The sequence below is a fragment of the Mixophyes fleayi genome, chromosome 2, assembly GCF_038048845.1.
Source record: "Mixophyes fleayi isolate aMixFle1 chromosome 2, aMixFle1.hap1, whole genome shotgun sequence".
Lineage (NCBI taxonomy): Eukaryota > Metazoa > Chordata > Amphibia > Anura > Limnodynastidae > Mixophyes > Mixophyes fleayi.
Genome location: NC_134403.1, coordinates 62,038,240 through 62,058,887, shown reverse-complemented (window position 1 = coordinate 62,058,887; position 20,648 = coordinate 62,038,240). Strand labels below are relative to the sequence as shown.

At 40.7% G+C, this 20,648-nt stretch overlaps 1 protein-coding gene across 4 annotated transcripts in view; it reads right to left on the bottom strand.

The window, feature by feature from the left end:
- Window positions 1-20,648, bottom strand: part of CAB39L (calcium binding protein 39 like) — a 73,562-nt gene that overhangs the window by 24,431 nt on the left and 28,483 nt on the right. For all 4 annotated transcript variants that reach the window (XM_075199098.1, XM_075199099.1, XM_075199101.1 and 1 more), the window contains 3 exons: window positions 9,720-9,861; window positions 7,869-8,033; window positions 5,670-5,788 (listed from right to left, as the gene is read on the bottom strand). In XM_075199098.1, the coding sequence (XP_075055199.1) occupies window positions 5,670-5,788; window positions 7,869-8,033; window positions 9,720-9,830 (395 nt within the window). In that variant the 5' untranslated portion in view covers window positions 9,831-9,861. The remainder of the gene's footprint in view (window positions 1-5,669; window positions 5,789-7,868; window positions 8,034-9,719; window positions 9,862-20,648) is intronic.

Genomic DNA, 20,648 nt, shown 5'->3' with positions numbered 1-20,648 from the left:
AGAAAAAGAGGAGGGGGGTGGAAGAGAAGGAAGAGAGGAGGTGGGGTGGAAGAGAAGGAAGAGAGGAGGGGTGGAGGGGGGTGGAAGAGAAGAAAGAGAGGAGGGGGTGGAAGAGAGGAGGGGGGTGGAAGAGAGGAGGGGGGTGGAAGAGAGGAGGGGGGTGGAAGAGAGGAGGGGGGTGGAAGAGAGGAGGGGGGTGGAAGAGAGGAGGGGGGTGGAAGAGAGGAGGAAGAGAAGGAAGAGAGGAGGGGGGAGGAAGAGAAGGAAGAGAGGAGGGAGGAGGAAGAGAAGGAAGAGAGGAGGGAGGAGGAAGAGAAGGAAGAGAGGAGGGGGAGGAAGAGAAGGAAGAGAGGAGGGGGAGGAAGAGAGGAGGGATGAGGAAGAGAAGGAAGAGAGGAGGGATGAGGAAGAGAAGGAAGAGAGGAGGAGGGAAGAGAAGGAAGAGAGGAGGGGGGAAGAGAAGGAAGAGAGGAGGGGGGAAGAGAAGGAAGAGAGGAGGGGGGTGGAAGAGAAGAAAAAGAGGAGGGGGGGTGGAAGAGAAGGAAGAGAGGAGGGGGGGTGGAAGAGAAGGAAGAGAGGAGGGGGGGTGGAAGAGAAGGAAGAGAGGAGGGGGGGTGGAAGAGAAGGAAGAGAGGAGGGGTGGAGGGGGGTGGAAGAGAAGAAAGAGAGGAGGGGGTGGAAGAGGTGGAAGAGAGAAGGGGGGTGGAAGAGAGGAGGGGGGTGGAAGAGAGGAGGGGGGTGGAAGAGAAGGAAGAGAGGAGGGGGGTGGAAGAGAAGGAAGAGAGGAGGGGGGAGGAAGAGAAGGAAGAGAGGAGGAAGAGAAGGAAGAGAGGAGGGGGGAGGAAGAGAAGGAAGAGAGGAGGGAGGAGGAAGAGAAGGAAGAGAGGGGTGGAAGAGAAGGAAGAGAAGAGAGGGGTGGAAGAGAAGGAAGAGAAGAGAGGGGTGGAAGAGAAGGAAGAGAAGAGAGGGGTGGAAGAGAAGGAAGAGAAGAGAGGGGTGGAAGAGAAGGAAGAGAGGAGGGGGGAAGAGAAGGAAGAGAGGGGGGGAAGAGAAGGAAGAGAGGGGGGGAAGAGAAGGAAGAGAGGGGGGGAAGAGAAGGAAGAGAGGGGGGGAAGAGAAGGAAGAGAGGGGGGGAAGAGAAGGAAGAGAGGAGGGGGAAGAGAGGGGGGGGGAAGAGAAGGAAGAGAGGAGGGGGAAGAGAGGGGGAGGAAGAGAAGGAAGAGAGGAGGGGGGAAGAGAGGGGGGAGGAAGAGAAGGAAGAGAGGGGGGAGGAAGAGAAGGAAGAGAGGGGGGAGGAAGAGAAGGAAGAGAGGGGGGAGGAAGAGAAGGAAGAGAGGGGGGAGGAAGAGAAGGAAGAGAGGGGGGAGAGGGGGGAGGAAGAGAAGGAAGAGAGGGGGGAGGAAGAGAGGGGGGAGGAAGAGAAGGAAGAGAGGGGGAGGAAGAGAAGGAAGAGAGGGGGGAGGAAGAGAAGGAAGAGAGGGGGGAGGAAGAGAAGGAAGAGAGGGGGGAGGAAGAGAAGGAAGAGAGGGGGGAGGAAGAGAAGGAAGAGAGGGGGGAGGAAGAGAGGGGAGGGAGGAAGAGAAGGAAGAGAGGGGAGGGAGGAAGAGAAGGAAGAGAGGGGGAGGAAGAGAGGGGAGGGAGGAAGAGAAGGAAGAGAGGGGAGGGAGGAAGAGAAGGAAGAGAGGGAAGAGAGGGGGGGAGGAAGAGAAGGAAGAGAGGGGGGGGGGGAAGAGAAGGAAGAGAGGGGGGGGGAGAGAAGGAAGAGCGGTGGGAGGGGAAGAGAGGGGGGAAAGAGAAGGAAGAGAGGGGGGGAAAGGTAAGGAAGAGAGGGGGGGAAAGGTAAGGAAGAGAGGGGGGGAAAGGTAAGGAAGAGAGGGGGGGAAAGGTAAGGAAGAGAGGGGGGAAAGGTAAGGAAGAGAGGGGGGGAAAGGTAAGGAAGAGAGGGGGGGAAGGGAAGGAAGAGAGGAAGGCAATAAAGAGAGGGAGGAGGGAAGAAGGGAGGGAGGCAATGGAGAGAGGAAGAAAAGGAGGGAGGAGGGAAGGAGGGAGGGAGGCAATGAAAAGAGGGAGGAGGGAAGGAGGGAGGTAGGCAATGAAGAGAGAAAGAAAAGGAGGAATGGACGGAAGAGAGGAAAAAAAGGAGAAGAAAGGAGGGAGTGAGAAGGGGGAGGGGGAAATATGATCTATGTATTTATATATTACATTCTCTGCCTTTATGGGAGCAAATAAAACTTCCTTGCAGCATATACAGATGAAACATTATTCCAAGATATCCCAAAAAGAAAAATTCACGAATCAGGACTAGTCATTACAAATAAACTGGTCAACCTATCAAAAAATAAAAAATAATGGCAAATAAATATAAATTATGCGTTTATTATCTAGCAGTAACATGCAATGATTACATAGTAACCGCACTCATGCAAAGCAATGGGAAGTCATGTTTCAATGTTTGATATTCAATCAGCAAATATCACTGAAATTCTGTTGGCCACGTGTTAATCTACTCATCGCATTACCACACAGGCAAATACCTATCTCATGGAATTCCAAAACAGGCTGAGTGGAAACTGGTATGATAAATGATTAACAAACTAATAAAATATTAATAAACCTAGTTTCATTAAGTATGTTTCACAGAGAATAAGGTTTAGTTTTCTGCACTGATCTGCTTTCCACCAACACAGAGATGTGACAGTTCAGCTATTTTAGGAAGCATCCCAGATATGCTGTTACTTGATTACATTATATTTGTCTAAACTTAAGCAATTAGATAGCCTTGGCTTGCAAGTGCCCTGAAATAACTACTTGATTCCCTATGCCTCTAAATTAGCTTTGTTATTAGCATAGTCATACCTCATTAGTGGCAAATTCAGCAATGCACCTGAATTACATGTATTCATACTTTTACCCTAAATCATAAAGAAACATCTTTGTTCTTCTCTTATGTATAGAACTTAAATGAAACTTACACACACACAAAATGCTTTAATTAGTCTGTAAATTTTTAATTCTATGAAATAAATCTGAAACAATCTTTCTTCTATTGTGACTACTGAAACAACATTGTGTCCACTTTTTCCACATGAAAGTTGCAAAAAAAACCTTTTAATCAGGGGCGCTCAGCAATTTAGTGTTAAATGAAATGGAGCCTAGAAGAAAAGGTTGTATATACTCAGACCCGCATTTTCTCTATTTATAATAAGACATGGATGGTTTTCATCAATACTGCCATTTAGTTTTTTATTTTAATTGATCTATAACCATTGATCTTTTTATTAATTTTTCACTGGTTATAAACATATGTTTAAACAGAGGAAGAAAATTACAGCTCTGCAACTGGTTAAAAAATACTCATGCCAAACACGATGCTGAAAGGTATATTAGCTCAAATGTGTTTATATAGAAACAGTATCACATCTAAATAGATGAAAGAGTATCTTAAAAATACACATATAACACGCATAAAAAATGACTGAAAGCGAGCTCAAGATGATAAAAACAAACACAAGTATAAGTTGTGATGACAACGCTGTTCCAATAACTTTAAAAAATGATAAAACTCAAGAACTCATTAGATTTAGAAAAATCCAAGATCACTAATGAGAACTTTGAAAATGACAGACTCCTAGGGAAAATCGTGGCGTGCTGATGTAAATAGATAAAATAAAGTTGAGGATAACCAGTGCATTAGAAAGTGTGTGCTAACTGCAACAGTCACATTTGACAAGAGCTTGATAAATGTATATATCAAACTGATAACTAGAATTATATTTTTTAACGCTGCCCCCTTAACTGTATCCGATAGAGTTTAGTATAGCAGTATTCATAGCGATTGTTCAACTCTATGTTAAATGTACTTTTACTACATATTGACTTGTTCAAGCACAGTCTGGACGACTTGTTCAAGCACAGTCTGGACCAAAATTCACATAAACTGTATTCAAGGACTGGCCAACATTTGAAAAAGCTGCACTGACAGCTCATCTGCCATAGGGATCAATGATCTCGAGGTTAACATCTATTGCGCCCATCACTAGATGAGTGTAGCGGGAGGTCTCTTGTTTTCCTGCCTACTCCTATCCTGTACATATGCGAACCTCTGCCAAGCACCAGGCCTCCCACAGTACTTCAGCCCTGTTCGTGGTGCCCCATGTTCCTGGGCACACGCTTGCCTCATGCTGGTGTGCTCACAGCTAGTCCCTCCTTCTGTACCATGCAATTCATTGGCATTTGTTCATTGTGTAATTTGTTCTTGTTCTGTTCTACACCTGACCCCACCCTCCCACCTCTGAATAACCAAAACTGATACAGCTATTACTGCTGCTACCGGTACTATTACTACTACTTCTGGTACTACTGCTACTTCTACTATTACTACTACTTCCATTACTACTAGTACCTCAGCTGAAACAAACATATATAGGGACTGTTACATTTTCAGATTAGTTAGTTTAGTTTTTTAGGATCAGGTGGATGTCTTTTAGACAGCATACAAAGTATGCAGCGAGCATAAATGGTGTCTATGTAAATATCCCGGCTGTCTCCAGTGGCTGTACACACGTGTGCCAGGATCTCTTTCTGCTCTGATAATTTATACTGTTGTCTGTTCTCTTACCCCACTTTATCACATTCACAGATGTCGCAGACTATAATGTACGGTAATAGCTAGACCAGGGGTGTCCAACCTTTTAGCTTCCCTGGGCCACATTGGAAGACGACGAGTTGGTTTGGGCCGCACATAAGATACACTAACAATAACGATAGCTGATCATCCAAAAAAAACATAGAAAACATAGTTATATATATATATATATATATATATATATATATATATATATATATATATATATATATATATATATATATATCACTTTTTTTCAAATCCCCCTATACTTACCTTTCAATTGCCCTGTTCAAAAAAATCCTCTCTAGTTATTATACTATAAGCACTTTTTGTATTGTTTCGATGCAATATCAATAAAGTGCATTTAAGCCAGGCATTGTATATCAGGGTGCCCTGACCAGGCCTGCGGTACCTGACATATACATCACTGTGACCCCAAATTGTCACCTGTTTTGATAATTACACCACTATGTTAGTTAAGGGACAACAACTTATAATGGGCCAAAGAGAATATATAATGCCCCATTAGTAATACAAGTAGAAGTATGTAGCAGGGAGATAAGGTCCATGATGCTCCAGGTCCAGGTGACTTATTCACTTGTCAGCGTCCCTTGAAATAATAAATAAAATCCCCCTTAACTTACCTTTTAATCGGCTTGTTCTCCTGTCCTCTTCTCTTCTCCAATTCTGTGCGGCTGATTGTTCTTCTCGCGCGGGTGTCTCCTCTGTGCTGCGCTCCGCAATGGATGTTGGGCGTGATGACATCACGCCCAGCATTCACTGTGAGCACCGCACGGAGGAGGAGACAAGGGAGGGAGCCGGAGTACCAGCTGATGGACCGCGTGACCGCAAGGTAAGTATTTTCTTTTCTTTTTTGCAGGAATTTTTTTTTCCATTAACAGTGCTGCCCCCTTGACACAACCAAAACTCCTTCTGGGCCACATTTACAGGCGTGCAGGGCCGCATGCGGCCCGTCGGTTGGACAACCCTGAGCTAGACATTATTTGCTTTGAAGAATGAAACACATTCATTTATAACTTACCCTTTTAGCAGTATAAAGAGGATATGTTGATGGGAACTAATATACTCCACAGTGGGGCTTCGTGTGCCAATCTGTCTTCTCAAGATGTTGTTGAATATCTGGGACACATCTTTCTTACCCTGCAAGACCGAGAGGTATTTTCAAACACTAGTAAGTAACAAAGCCAAGAAAATAATGTATCAGAAAACAAGTAAAATAAAACACTGGACCATACCCCACTAACAGAGAGCAATGTGTCTATAGTTATAACATTAAGGAAACATGTTACCATATCGGGATAGCGGGTATTTATGTTCTAATTAATACGTTTTTATTCCCTAATATTACATGTATTATTGCTGGTGTGGTCTTCGGATTATAAAACAGATTAGCAACATTATTTATATAGCACTAGCATAATATGCAGTGCTTCACAACTGGACACAAACACAGTAATAAAACTAGACTAGTTATTAACAGACGCAGAGGTAAGAGAGCCCGACCCACAAGCCTACAAACTATGGGAAAAAGTGGATATAGTTTACTACATATTGGTCCAGGGAAACAATGCTTAGTGTGGCTATACCATTCAGTCACACAATAACACTAGCCTGGGGATCATTAGATTGAAGTATAAAAATAAAACAAATGTAAGTTTTGAGTGAACTGTGTAGAGTGGTAGTTGGGTAGAATATTTTAGGGAGGTCAGGAAGGTGATATGAGAATTTAATGTGGGGCGAGTTGTTGGGGAATGTTGAACATAGGGTTTGGAAGAGGAAATTCTACAGATTGGAAAAATCACAAAAAAAGTCCTGTAACTGGAACAATTGCAGTGTCTAGTGCATATTTTGCAGATGTTTCTTGTATGTATGTATGTACGTGTGTATGTATGTATGTAAGTACGTGTGTATGTATGTATGTATGCAAGTACGTGTGTGTGTATGTATGTAAGTATGTATGCATGCATGCATGTATGCATGCAAGTACGTGTGTATGCATGCAAATACGTGTGTATGTATGCAAATACGTGTGTATGTATGCAAGTACGTGTGTATGTATGCAAGTACGTGTGTATGTATGCAAGTACGTGTGTACGTATGCAAGTACGTACATGTGTATGCAAGTACGTACATGTGTATGTAAGTACATACATGTGTATGTAAGTACGTACATGTGTATGTAAGTACGTACATGTGTATGTAAGTACGTACATGTGTATGTAAGTACGTACATGTGTATGTAAGTACGTACATGTGTATGTAAGTACGTACATGTGTATGTAAGTACGTACATGTGTATGTATGTATGTATGTATGTATGTATGTATGTATGTATGTATGTATGTATGTATGTATGTATGTGACAGTTGTGATTCAAGGATGACACCTAGACGCAGTTTGAAGGTTATGGCTTATTGTTCTGTTGTCAAAAGAAATACAGATATCAGGTAGGTAATTTCTGTTGACTGGTGGGAAGAATATTACCTTCCTCTGTGAAAGATTTTGAGAGGTTTATTTGGCAAAAAAAAAAAAAAACAGACTGAAAGCAACAAAACATGACCCCATATAAAAGGCAGGGCTGATGCACTAGTTGAGATCAAAGTACTAATCAAAAGTATTTCATGTTCTTCTTGTAGCTTTAAGTGGTTGAAATTATTACCTACAGTGTTTGGGTGACAAATAAATAATAAGGTTTTCATAGCTTCCATTTTAATATATAACTAGTAGGAGAAGAAAGGGTTAGTGACTTTTGCTACTTCCCAATACAGTCAGATTAAGGATTATTATTATTACTATTACTACAGATGCTAAAAGGAAGACACATTTACCGACCTCTGCAATACTATTGCTGAACGCTTGTTGAATCTTAGAACAGGCTGTACGTGGTGTTGTCAATGCAGCCACAGGAACGGAAAATAAAATGATGATGAAAGAAAGCTTCATCAGGAAGAATCTTTAGTAGTTGTAGTAGTATCTCCCTACCCCCACGGTCTGGTCCCATAGTGGGCTACATTTGGCTGGGTGGCAGAGCTACCTGCATTTTTTTCTTTTAAAATATTCCCAATAGGCTGCTGAGCAGAGTCTCGCCCCCCAGGCTAAAATTTACTAGCCAGCCCCTGATTAAAATAGTTGTATTGTAACTCACCAACACAGTTTAAATGCAGAGATTATAATGTCAAAATAGAGAAAACATCTCTTGCGAAGGTGAAAGTATACATACCTCAAAGTCTATGAGGTGCAGGTTCGCTATCAATGTCACCAACAAGCCACTGTTGTACAATTCTTGTGCTAGCTGAGCCACCGGCTCCGTCTGAGGCTCCTTGTCTCCTGTACCACATAAAATTTCCTTTGTAGCTTGGAGGGATTTGGAAACCTCTTCAGAAGCCTGAACAATAGTGTAATGGAGAACAACTGTAAAACGAGATCTTATAGCAAACTACACAAAAAAGCATTCAGATGTCATGAACCCCAACAATAAACATATATCCCTGGCAAACAAACCCTAATTAATTTTTTAAATACCAATAGATAAATGTATGATAATATTTTGCTGCACTACTCTAACTAGCATCTACAGTGGTGTTAGTCTCTAAGAAAGCTAAACTCTGCAAGCAAAAGGTAACTGTTCTTTGCCCCATAATCCCGTCCCGCAGCACTCCTGTCAGTCTTATTCAGGTAGATAGTCCTCCTCCAATACACCTATTTGGAGTGTGGTCACACTGCATTTTACGAAGGAAATGGTGAGCCTGGAATGATGAAAAGACAGCAGGGCACAGAGAATGCTATAATACAGCCCCATGTATAGCAAACATCTGTAAGAACAATTATAGCCAAGAAATACAGCCCACTATACAAGACATTTTTAAGCAATGTGGAAACTTTGGATCGTGCCTTTTACAATGCAGAATTTTTGTTTTCATAACTAGGATAAGGCTGCATTTTCATAATGCAAAAAGCATGTTTTAATTACATTACTCTAGACAGTCTTATTGAAACACATGGCCGAGCTAAACTCTTTCCCCAAATATCCTCTGCAGCTTATGATTTACTTATGTCACTCTATGCACTCATAGAACTGGCTGAGCATGTGCTCACACAGGGAGGAAAAACATAGTCAAAACTAATTCAGAAGTGTGAAAATGCATGTCTTATCCTGAATCAGTGCAATTTCCATAACAGTATACGTGTGTATAATATATATATATATATATATATATATATATATATATATATATATATATATATATATATATATATATATATATATATACATATACACATACATACACATATATATATATATATATATATATATATATATATATATATATATACACATACATATACACATACACACACACATATATATACACATATATATATATATATATACACACACACACATATATATACACACATATATATATATATATATACACACACACACATATATACACACTAACTAGATATCTCTATATACACACACAGTATAATTTATTTTTATATTCTTACAAGGGACCCAACTAGCAATGTGTGCATAACATCTATGCAGTCCATTATAAAACAGGAAATCAGTAATATAATGGTTCTCAAAAATCATTTTCAATCATTTGTTGCTAACATTGCTCCTTAGTTCTTACCTAAGGAATATTTCTCTTAAACTTCACCCAAAACGAAAAATGTAGTTTTAGGTGCAACCTAAAATGAAATATTGGTAAAATTCACTGGCTCTCCATGGATCTCCAATGTGTTCTGGCACTGCTCATGGGGAAGGGGCTTTGACAACCATAAACACTGCACATTAGGGCAGAAGGGAGGATCAGTAAAATGAGGTTTACAGCAACCCTACTCTAGATAGGTTCTCTATTGTCCCCCTGCCAACTAAACTACACATGGAATTCTAGCCCCACATGGAGTGTATACAATGTCACGATTAATGAACAGGTTTATATACAACCTCTATAGTTGTACTTTTCAAGCTCAGTACACAATAATTCTAAACATGTGCAAGATTAACACTGGAACTCAGAACATCTGTAACAAGACAACACTGATCACTATATGGTCTCACCTTTTCAGTCTTCTTGTCCTGCTTTTCCAATAACGTCATATTTTCCTTGAGAGTTTTTACTATTTCTGCAGGATTCTTGTGCGATTTACTGAACAACGGCATTTTTTTCATTTTCCCTGGTGAGTGTTAATGTGATCCTATCCTAAAAGAGAAAAAGGTAATTATTAGCTAAATTATATTGGGTAAAAGATAAAATGTAGGCTTTTGATAATCACAAAGAGAATGATGGTTTAAAGCAGTTCACCTCACTTTGCAGTAACTTGTAGTGGATACACAAATGGTAAAGTAACTCTGCGTTCTACTCTACTGATACTAATTAGCAATATGACAACCCTTCCCCTGAGTCACCAGCAGAGGGCTCCCTGTTCGGATACCAGAACTCTGATAACCTGGAACACCTCTTGGGCTCTCTATTTATTCCCAGCCTGTGGGATACACCCTTACTTGGGCATTGTGTGCACGTTTGTGTTCCTGCACACTACCTAGGATCAGATACTGGTGGCTCATTTAACTGAGCCTTCCTCTGAGTCATTGTCTACTTTGCTTCTTCAGGGGGGCAGAGAGGTAAGAACAGATACAAAGCACACTGGCTTCCATTGGGGGACCAGCGGAGGCGACTGTGGTGGGGGAGGATGGGAATCAGGCACCATCTGCCCAACCATGGTCCCATCCAAACCAAATTGGGGAACAGACCTCTAAGATCCCCTAGATACAGCCACACCAGAAGTTTGTCTCGACAGGCCTTTAATCTAATGTATTAACTGCTCTTCCATTGCTCATAGTCTTCATCCTCTGTCCCTCGTTTGTTACCTTTTTTCTTTACTAACTATTTCACACCGGTGGTTGTGTTTGGATATATGCAATCAAACCTAAGGTTTTACACCATCTTACCACGCAATCATCACATTTTGTACAATGGGACATGTCTATTGGAACAAGCATTCACACATGAAAATGCATTTTCTATAGTTAATTTCCCTCATTATTTAAATCTATCAGGGAACTGCAGCTTCTATACATTAATTCTCCAATATATCATCTCTGCAGAAATCTCTATAGTTCAATCTTGCTTAAGATCTAACTGATCCGGGTTGCCATTGCCACTGTGTTGGCTGGTTTATGTGGTTTGATACAGGTCAGTCATTCTGGCAATATGTAAATTACTAACATACAGCAGCCATGGCTCAACGCATTCTGCAACATGAATAAAAATGACATTAAGACAAATGAAAGCACAGTCACAAGAGCACAAACGTATTGCCACCGCTGTGGGTTTATAGCCAAATATTGTCTCTTTCAAGCATAACCAGGCATTATATTAGGTTTCATTTTTTACAAATGACTCACTCATAATAGCACACATTCCAAACACATTTATCACTGTGGGACATTAAGATGAAATAATGAGCTAAATAATGCACCTTAAATATTTATATTTACACATCAAGTAATGTCAATATTCAACATTAATTTATAACAAACATTGTGTACTATGGAGCTGAATAATATACATAAAATAACGGGGGTGCTTATACATCATTCTCTCTAACAGGTTGTCATGTTAGGAGAGAGATACAGGCAGACAGTCACCTTCATTTACAAAGTGTACTCAATTTGCATCACAAAATGCCTTGGTTTGCACCCGTGCATCCAGATGGTTTGTCTTGTGATTGTTGTGGGGAGGTCCCTTTATGTGCACAACAGAAGTCATCATCAGGTATTTATATAGCGCTACTAAATTCGCAGCGCTGTACAGAGAACTCACTCACATCAGTCCCTGCCCCATTGGACCTTACAGTCTAAATTCCACAACACACACACACACAGATCAATTTTAATTAACTTACTAGTATGTTTTTGGAATGTGGGAGGAAACCACAGCACCCGGAGGAAACACACACAGATAAGGCAATGGTTGGGAATCGAACTCATGACCCCAGTGCTGAGGCAGAAGTGCTAACCACTAAGCCACCGTGCTGCCAAAGTAAAACTTCCCATCCCTTTAGAAGCACCCCTTTCATATAAAGTATTTCTCCACAAACAATGCTTGGTTAAGCCTCATTGCTTGTTTAAATAAATCATAAGAGAAAGGGGACGTCAGCACTGTCCTCATTACATGTGGTATTTTTATGTGTTCCTCTCTGCGAAAATGCAACTGGATTGCGCAAAATGCGCTCCATTAATAATATAGGATGATGGTGTTCAGAGCAGATGCAAACAACAAGTCCTTGAGTAGAGTGGAAGTAGGTGTGCGACCCTTGGTGAGTTCCATTACTAACAAGGGTGGAGCCCACTCCACCCTTATATCTCACTTGAATAATTTTGCTCCATAAAATGAAACCTTGCTTCTGCACTGCTCCACAAATGTCTGTGCACCATTGTGCTTGTCCATGCTTTACAAATAACCCCCGCACTTGTCTGAACGTCAGCTCATGGCACCATCTTCCGCTGGAAGCCTATGTGCTTTGGCACAAATCGCGGTGCACAACACTGTCAGATAGGTATCTGATACCAACAGTCAGTAGTCTTACGGAGAGCAATATATAGTGACATTTCCTGTCAGTAAGAATCAATAGAATTTCTCAAACTATTCGAGGACCATCTTAAACTATTGTCCTATGTGTCTCTTCAATTCTCTTTCCCTGCCACCAATGTAGGGAATGGCAGAGTGGGTTGGAGAGAAGGACAAAGCCATAATTTCTGCAATTAGATACCTGGCATCGTGTCATCTTGGGAGGACACAACTACATATTGTAATATGCTACACCTAAAATGTTTTATCAAGGAGTAAAAAAAACCATGATCATTTCAATTCAGATGTGCTGTATACTGCAGATTCACTGGCAAGTTTCCCTTTTCTAAATATAATCTAATTTTCAACCTAGTTACACTAAAAAGAGGTAAAGGGGGTAACAGAATGCTTTACCTCTGCAATGCCAGGTGTACTTTATGTATGTCTGCTTTAGGCCATTACATAGCCCACCCGGCTATGACATGAAGCTACTTGTATTCCCATTCCTGCTATCAAGAGCATGTAACTAAAAATATCAACCATTATAAAACAGACAAAAATACACAGTGTGCAACATCTGCACCAGACTGATGCCTATCACATCACCTTGCACACAAGACAAAGAGCGTTCAGGTCTAGAAACCAGTCCTAAGTTCACCTTACCCAGCTCTTATTTGCTCACAGAACATATAGGGGACATAGAGTTATCAGCAGCCCACACACAGGAATTACCTTCCTAAAACATCTGAAAAATATTTAGTGAGGTTGTCTTGAAATGCTATGCTCTGCATACAAACACATCTACAACAAAACCTCTAGTTTCTGTTAGTTCCCATGAATAGTATTGCCTCATCGAAACTGGCCCTCTTAGCTTATTTTTTTTTTGCTATCTAGGCTGGCAACACTTGTAAATATTTATTTCTGTCCTACATTTCTCATTGTTGCTAATAAACAAAACAAACTAAATACACATAACTGCAGCTTAATTGAGCATGGAAAAACACTAGATAAGTAGGATCAAATAAATCTTTTGTATGTGTCCAGGTTCCTGTACTCCAATGACCCATTATAGATTAAATTACACAGTCATGTGGTGTCTGATGTCACGCAGTCATGTGGTGCCTGATGTCACGCCGTCATGTGGTGCCTGATGTCACGCCGTCATGTGGTGCCTGATGTCACGCCGTCATGTGGTGCCTGATGTCACGCAGTCATGTGGTGCCTGATGTCACGCCGTCATGTGGTGTCATACAATCAGGAATAACATCTGCACCATACTCTATGGCACAACAAGATCTTGGGCCTGGAGATATAGACTAGTGTGACATCTTTCTATCTCACCACAACAGTTTATTTTGGGGTTCCCTCTTACCATCAGTAACCGGACATTACTGAACACTCCTATTGATGTCCTCAGACGCCACACTCTCCTGTTGTAGGATAGTAGCCGCTGCCATCACCAGGCACCTGGAACTGCTTACTTCCGGGTGTTGTGCATAGCTGCTGCAACACCTCTTTGCTGGTGACTGGCTGGCTCCCCCTAACCACTGACTTTGGACCAGAACTGCTGGGTAACAGCAGGGTGTTGACACAGGGTGCTGGGTTCAAACACAGGGCAGCCAGGTAACATATTAAAAGTGTAGCTCTTATCTGCCAATACAGGCAATATGCATCAGGCAGGTGTTGAATTGCTCTTAAAGAGTCCTTACGAAGACTGTTATACACCAGTTTGTGGTACTGGTGATGCATCCAGAAGTACATATGGGGGTAAATGTATCATACTCCGGTTTGTACAAGTCGCCGGAAATCGGCGAGTTGACAGCTAAAATTTAAAGTGGCGCTGCCTTGTAAAGGGAAACTTGCCTTTACAAGGCAGCGCTGCTTTAAATTTTAGCTGTCAACTTGCCGATTTCCGGCGACTTGTACAAACCGGAGTATGATACATTTACCCCATGGTATCTTTTACATAGGTCTATATTGAACTTTACACATAACCAATCTAGGATGATTCACAGTTTCCAAATGAATCCGCCTATAGAAATTGGCACCTTTTCCCCCATTATTTTTAGTGAGAGAGGGGAGGGTGTTCCTCCTCCCTATTCATACACTGCCAGGGTGAGGAGTAGTCGGCCCCCTTCTAGACCCTGGACCACAAAGTCTGGACTGGAAGATTTAATCTAACTGTCCTGCCAAAATTACTTTCAGGTCACCTGCTCCAGGTTTGGCTCAAATCGAAATCGGCTCTAAAAGGTGAGAGGAGAAAGTCATGTGACAGCGGTCTCAATTCTGCCACTGCCGAAGCCCTTTCAGGCTTCTGTTGGAGCTCCCAAGAAGCACTGCATCTCCAGGAGATGCCATTGCAAGTCCCTGCGACTGCCTCTGTACTGCGGCTGCTGGTGGGGCTACAGGCCGCCACTGGGTATAGGGGGTCGCTCCTTAGACCCTTGGCACCACAGTGCTCCGGTTTCCCTGAACAACACAACGCATGAGGTATGAATGGGATGGGCCACATAAGCTCTATCCAAATTGGATATCTGAACCTGGATAAGCTCGATCCAAATTTTACCCATGTTAAATGCTTTTACCAAATCAACATATTACATGGTTGAGAGTCCTTACATCATCACGCTATTTCTTGCTAAAACAATGTTTTCAACAAATGCATATTTTTGTAAGAGGGTGAAATTGGGATAAGTTAATGTCAGTTTGCTTTCTTATGAGTAGTGCTTAATTCACTTTAATTACTATTCTCATGAGCAGTAATTTTGTGCATTTTATATAGAAAGACAAATTTAGGTTGCTGGTTACAATTTAGGCATACGCTAGTATAATATTCTGCCCCTATAATTTGAGTCTATCTTGTAGAGAATGGACAGCAACATTTAATTCGGAGCAAGTAACAATGACCACACATACACTGTGATAGATACATTTAATGACAAAATGGACATAGATCTAACACTTTGGTTGAGTGCCCATGGTGATACATCAGCAACAACAGGTTTACAATAATGAAATGAATGCAGAGGCAGCTAGACATGGTATGTCCGCTTAGTCCTCTAGCAGTGTTCTCATAGTTATAGCTAGTTCCTCTTAAGAAGCATTGTAGTAAATCTGTTACAGTACACACTTTAGCGGAAGCTATGTTGTGCCCCCCCTCCCCTCTCAGATGTATGTTATTAGAAGACCATAACCATTCTTCCCATGTACCCATGGTCCAGGGCTGACAGCTCCTGCTGATCGCTCTACACTGCTCACGGGTCCTTGATCCAAGATCTTATAGCATTTGAATTCCCCAGTTCCAGGTTTACAACACTCTCTTGCCAGTTATAATGGATTATAATGTGTTATACTATGATCGTACATTAAAGCATAACACAGTATTATGTGCTATCGCATTATAGAGCATTTCTATCAGTTATGTCTAGCAGGAGATCACTGAGTAGCCGGAACCTGGGAATTCTGCTGAATACTGTAAGCATAACATCTTACAGCCAGGACTCTGTGCTGCACCACCATCACTGGTACAAGGTAAGTTATGGTCGTGTAATTCTCGTGTGGAGAATGGAAAGGCAGTGTGTAAAGATGTAGTAGTAGAACAGTACTATGATAACTTCACATATGGTCTTTGCTGTGTACTAGGATCTTGTACAAAGATACCATAAATGAACAAGACTCACTCACACATACTAGCAGTGACTCAATGACAGCGTGTGGGCTATGAGGACATATTCTGTTCTGTGCTCTGTGTTTGCCAATTTAAGCTGTGATTATCACAGCCTCTGTTTGCATATTTCATGTCATATTTTCTCTCTGTTCCACTGCACCATTTAGAACTAACTTGGCTTTATTTATTAAGCACACAAATGATTTCACTATAGAAGAATTTGGTCTTGGGATGAATAATTGTGTCCCAACCCACTGTGTGACTGTTTGTATAAAAGCTGCACAATGTTCAAGTGAAACAAAAATGATCTGCTTGTTCTTCTACATTATATTGTAGCTATGTAGCACGTGCATGGGAGGAGAGCAGTAGTAGTACCACTACCAGCAAGACCCCCATTGGTTATATCAGGTACCTACTACTGAAGTCATGAATGGAGACAAAATAATATGATTTATATAATCACATAAACCAAACTAAAGATGATTTTGTGTCGCACTTTAACAGTCTATAGTGTAGGTCATATTTGCCAACTCTCCCGGAATGTCTGTGAGACTCCAGAAATCCGGGTCGGTCTACCGGGAGAGCAGGCAAGTCTCCCGCATCTCACGGTTCACGGTGAATCGCATCATTTTGGCCCCGCCCCCAGCAACAAGACATCATTTGCATCGAGGGGGCAGGGCCAAAATGACACAATTTGCCCAGCCCACTAGTCACGCCCCCTGTCCAGGATCTCCTCCCGGATTTCACTGCCTTAAAGTAGGCAAGCATGGTGTAAGTGCCATGTAAAATGAGGTTATTGTAGGAATAAATGTAAAGGGAGCTTTAATGAATGTGTATGTTGTTCCTCAAATGATTCTGCATATTAAAATATATATATATATATATCTATATCTACATCCCAGAATCAAGGGCACCTCATTTTCTGCAAGTCCCACACTGACCTATATGCTTCAAACACCATTAAAATGAGATGCACTCATCTCCCAGGTATAGAGGTTTACATCTAGCAAGGGCTGGCTTGTGAGCCACAGCTAAATGAGCCTTAAATAGGCTTGATGGGCAACTATATAATATGGGATATACCTAGAGTGCCCTAAAGACTCATTACTTTATTCAAGCATATCAGCCTTCCTCCTAACCCCTTGTCTCGGCTTTCACCCCCACTGCACCAATCGATACCACCCTATTTGTGTCTTCCCCTTTCCTTTAGGATATAAGCTCTCACAAACCGGGTCCTTTTTCCTTGTGTTCTCCTTCTATTATTCCATCACCCTCTGTACCTCTTGGCCTGCTTCCTTAGCCCTGTTTCCTTGAGCTCAGAACTCTGTCACGCTGGTCACTACCATCACTCTCACTCACTGCCCCATAAATAATTTGATCTGCATTACCATATTATCCTTATACTATTTGTTTATTTGGAATGTCTGGTCTTTGTGTTTTGTTCTTCATGTGTCATGTAATGTGTTATGGATCATTGTGTTCTGTGTATTTCATGTATGGCGCTGTGGACCTTTTGTGACGTCTTATAAGTAAAAGATGAAAATAATTAAGAATAATGATATTTTATACATCTTTACCCAATGTCACAAAATATATGAAGAATCATTGTAATCTACTAGTAGACCTCATTTCAGATTGTAAGCGGGTATATTACTGAGCATCTTTCCACACGGATAGTCACAATTCAGATGATCCCATATGCCAGTGTACTGTTGCCTGTTTCCTCCCTCCTAATTACAGTGTGGTCACTTCATGCAAATGAGGAGCTGCCTTGTTATGGATAACAATACATAATTAGTTCGCAGAAGCGCTACTGGGATCATGCACAAGATGTATCAATGTAATTACATGCTCTTTCAAATCCATGTACACAAATATAATGACACCAGTTACGCCCAGGGTTAAGAAGCTCACGCTCATATCTTGTCGGCTTGGTTAGTAATTGTCCATTTATCTTCCTGAGACTTGCACACATTACTCAGCTGAAATGGATCTGAACAATAATACGTAAATTATCTCAATGTCTGTAATATAAATTATTTTCAGATTCATCATATGGTTGCTTTTATAAAGCCACCTTTCTATGTAAAAAGGGACATCATTCTAAACCCATGCTAGTCAACATATTGTATAAAACATTCACACATGTAAATACATTGTTATTATTGTTTATTTACATAGCACCAGAATATTCCACTGAGCTGTAGCAGTGTCTTGGCCATTCAGATCCTGGCCCCGTAGAGCTTACAGTCTAATGTCCTTAAAACAGAACCACGTTAATTTAGAAGCTGATGAACCTACAGTACATGGCCTGTTAGCTGTGCTCAAGGATGTCTGGATAGTACAGAAATCTCTATATACAAATGTGGTATCTATTATGAACTCCTTATCCTATCCCGCAAAACGAATACTTGTTTTTTAAATGGGTGTGATATGAGCTGTGTAAGTGCACCCAGTCCACAATTAGCCGCGATCCATCTAGCTCATGCGTCTATCTGGACCTCCTGTCGCTTGGGAGAAAGTTTCCAGTTTGCGAGCAACTCAATTCAGGTCCAAATTGCATACCGCTCTATCGTCTCTATCTAGGGCATCTTCCCTACCCGATCAGCACTAGTGATCCCCTACTCAAGAACATCAATCCCGCTGGTGACAGATTCTTTTTAAATTAAAAAAACAAAACAAAAAAACAACTTATATTTCTTTAATTACTAGTTGAATTTTGAATATTTTAATCATTCTGTACATTAGATATCTTAGATAGTTTTGCATAGCTTTTAATTACTTCCTGTTTCTGCTTTCATTGCTATGCGTGCAGAGGTTAAGTATGTATTGATCACACTACAGCAGTTTCACAGTCTATAGTACTGCCAAAGCACCATAAAAATATTTCCATTTTACAATAAAAGCAACAAGGTAATCACTAATACACACACGTTATGTAACACTAACCATGAAAAGTTTTTTCTTTTAAATACACTTTTGGAATGGATACACAGACAAGCAGTAGTCAGTCTGAGTGTTGGATTTATGAAACATAATTCTAATGAATAGATTTAAATGGTCCTATTGCCACTCTGGCTCCTCTAATAAGAGATCTCCCTCACATTAATAAACTATATGAAAATTAGACTAGTCTGGACAACAAATGTGAAAGATCTGCTTTAATTACAATTTAATTGAATTGCATTTGTGAAAGAAAACAATTCCTCTTACATTGTATTATTTAATGTTTTGTTTCTATGTAGAAAAATGTTTGAAAAGGTATATTTACTCCATACGAAATTCTTGAACTATATTGCAGGCATAGTATGTGCCTTAGGCCCTGTACACATGGGCATTCAAAATAATGCTTGCTAACTTTGTTCTCGTTTTTAACCACGCATCCAAAGCCTGTTCTGTAGCCTCGCACATGCGCCAAGTGTTAACATTCCCAAGGACTGCACAAGATGTTGAGATTGACGCAAAGTTGAGAGATTGCTAGCTAGGACCTGTATTCCCATTCACTTACACTATTTCTTTTGGCTTTTCAGAATTAAAGCCACTTTGCAGGCTTCAGGAACATAGATTGAAGGCATAAATTCCACACCCATGTATACAGGCTCTGAGGCATTAGTCCGAAGTTATATGGGTGTGAAGACTTGTGTCCACATACATTAAATGACATATAAGATGTACCTCATAGAGATGACTTTTTTGATGAAATCTGCTAACGTGTAATGTAGACATTTATAACAACTGTTAAAGTACTTGGTCAAAGGGTCTGAAAACAAATGTTGCTGTATGCTGGTTCCTTAGGCAGTGGTCCAGGTATGGTCCAAGTCTTCTGACCTCACCAAGAATGTAAATGACACACATGTGCTGGGAACAACTGAGAGGTTGTGAGAGAAGCCACTCTTGCACATGCAAGGTTAGTCCACATCCTTCTAGTCTTGTATCAACAAAACAAAGCCTGGTGGTTGAGGGATGCCACAGTGGGATACCCCGTTAACTATGCCCAATTACCTTCCTATGCCATCCAGCAGTGCTGACACTTGATGCATCCTTACTTGTAGCTCACCCCTTTAACATCTCATCTACCTGGGCCACCAACCTACTTTATGGAAGTGCCTTTCTTGCTCCAGATTCAGCTTTCTCTATTACAAGATTTTAGTTGCCATTTTGGCTACTGTGCCTTTCCTATGGCATAGTTGCCAGTTGTATCTAATTTCCTTTTGTGTGGAAATTGTTTGCCCTTAAAAAGTCCCTGTGTTTTTCCTTGTAAATGGCCAAGTGAGCAGTACATTATCTTTTTCCATATACTGAATGCCAATTTTACTATCCATTCATATTCCCAAGGCTTCATATTTTAAATAAATAACATTATAACCAGTAAAAATAGTCTCGTGCTTGATCTTATATGAATCTGTCCTACAGCAAATTGTCCCTGGAAATTATGTTAAAATCTGAAAGAAATGCAGCCTCAAACTTTTCTACTAAACCTTCAAAGCAGTGATTTATGGAATCACAGAAAGGTTTCTAAAGTATATTTTTCCTGCTAAATAAATCAGTTTAAAATACACTATATATTAAAAAACTTAATTTTAAAATGTTAAAAGCGTTTCATACATATGAATATGATAAAAGTTTTTTTTTTTTACGGACTTGAATATTTTACAATAATAAAACGATTCCAATGGCCACTAATCCCCAAAAATGACATTTTCATATAAGAATCATGAACGGAAAATACATTGTTGAGTGTTAAACTGAA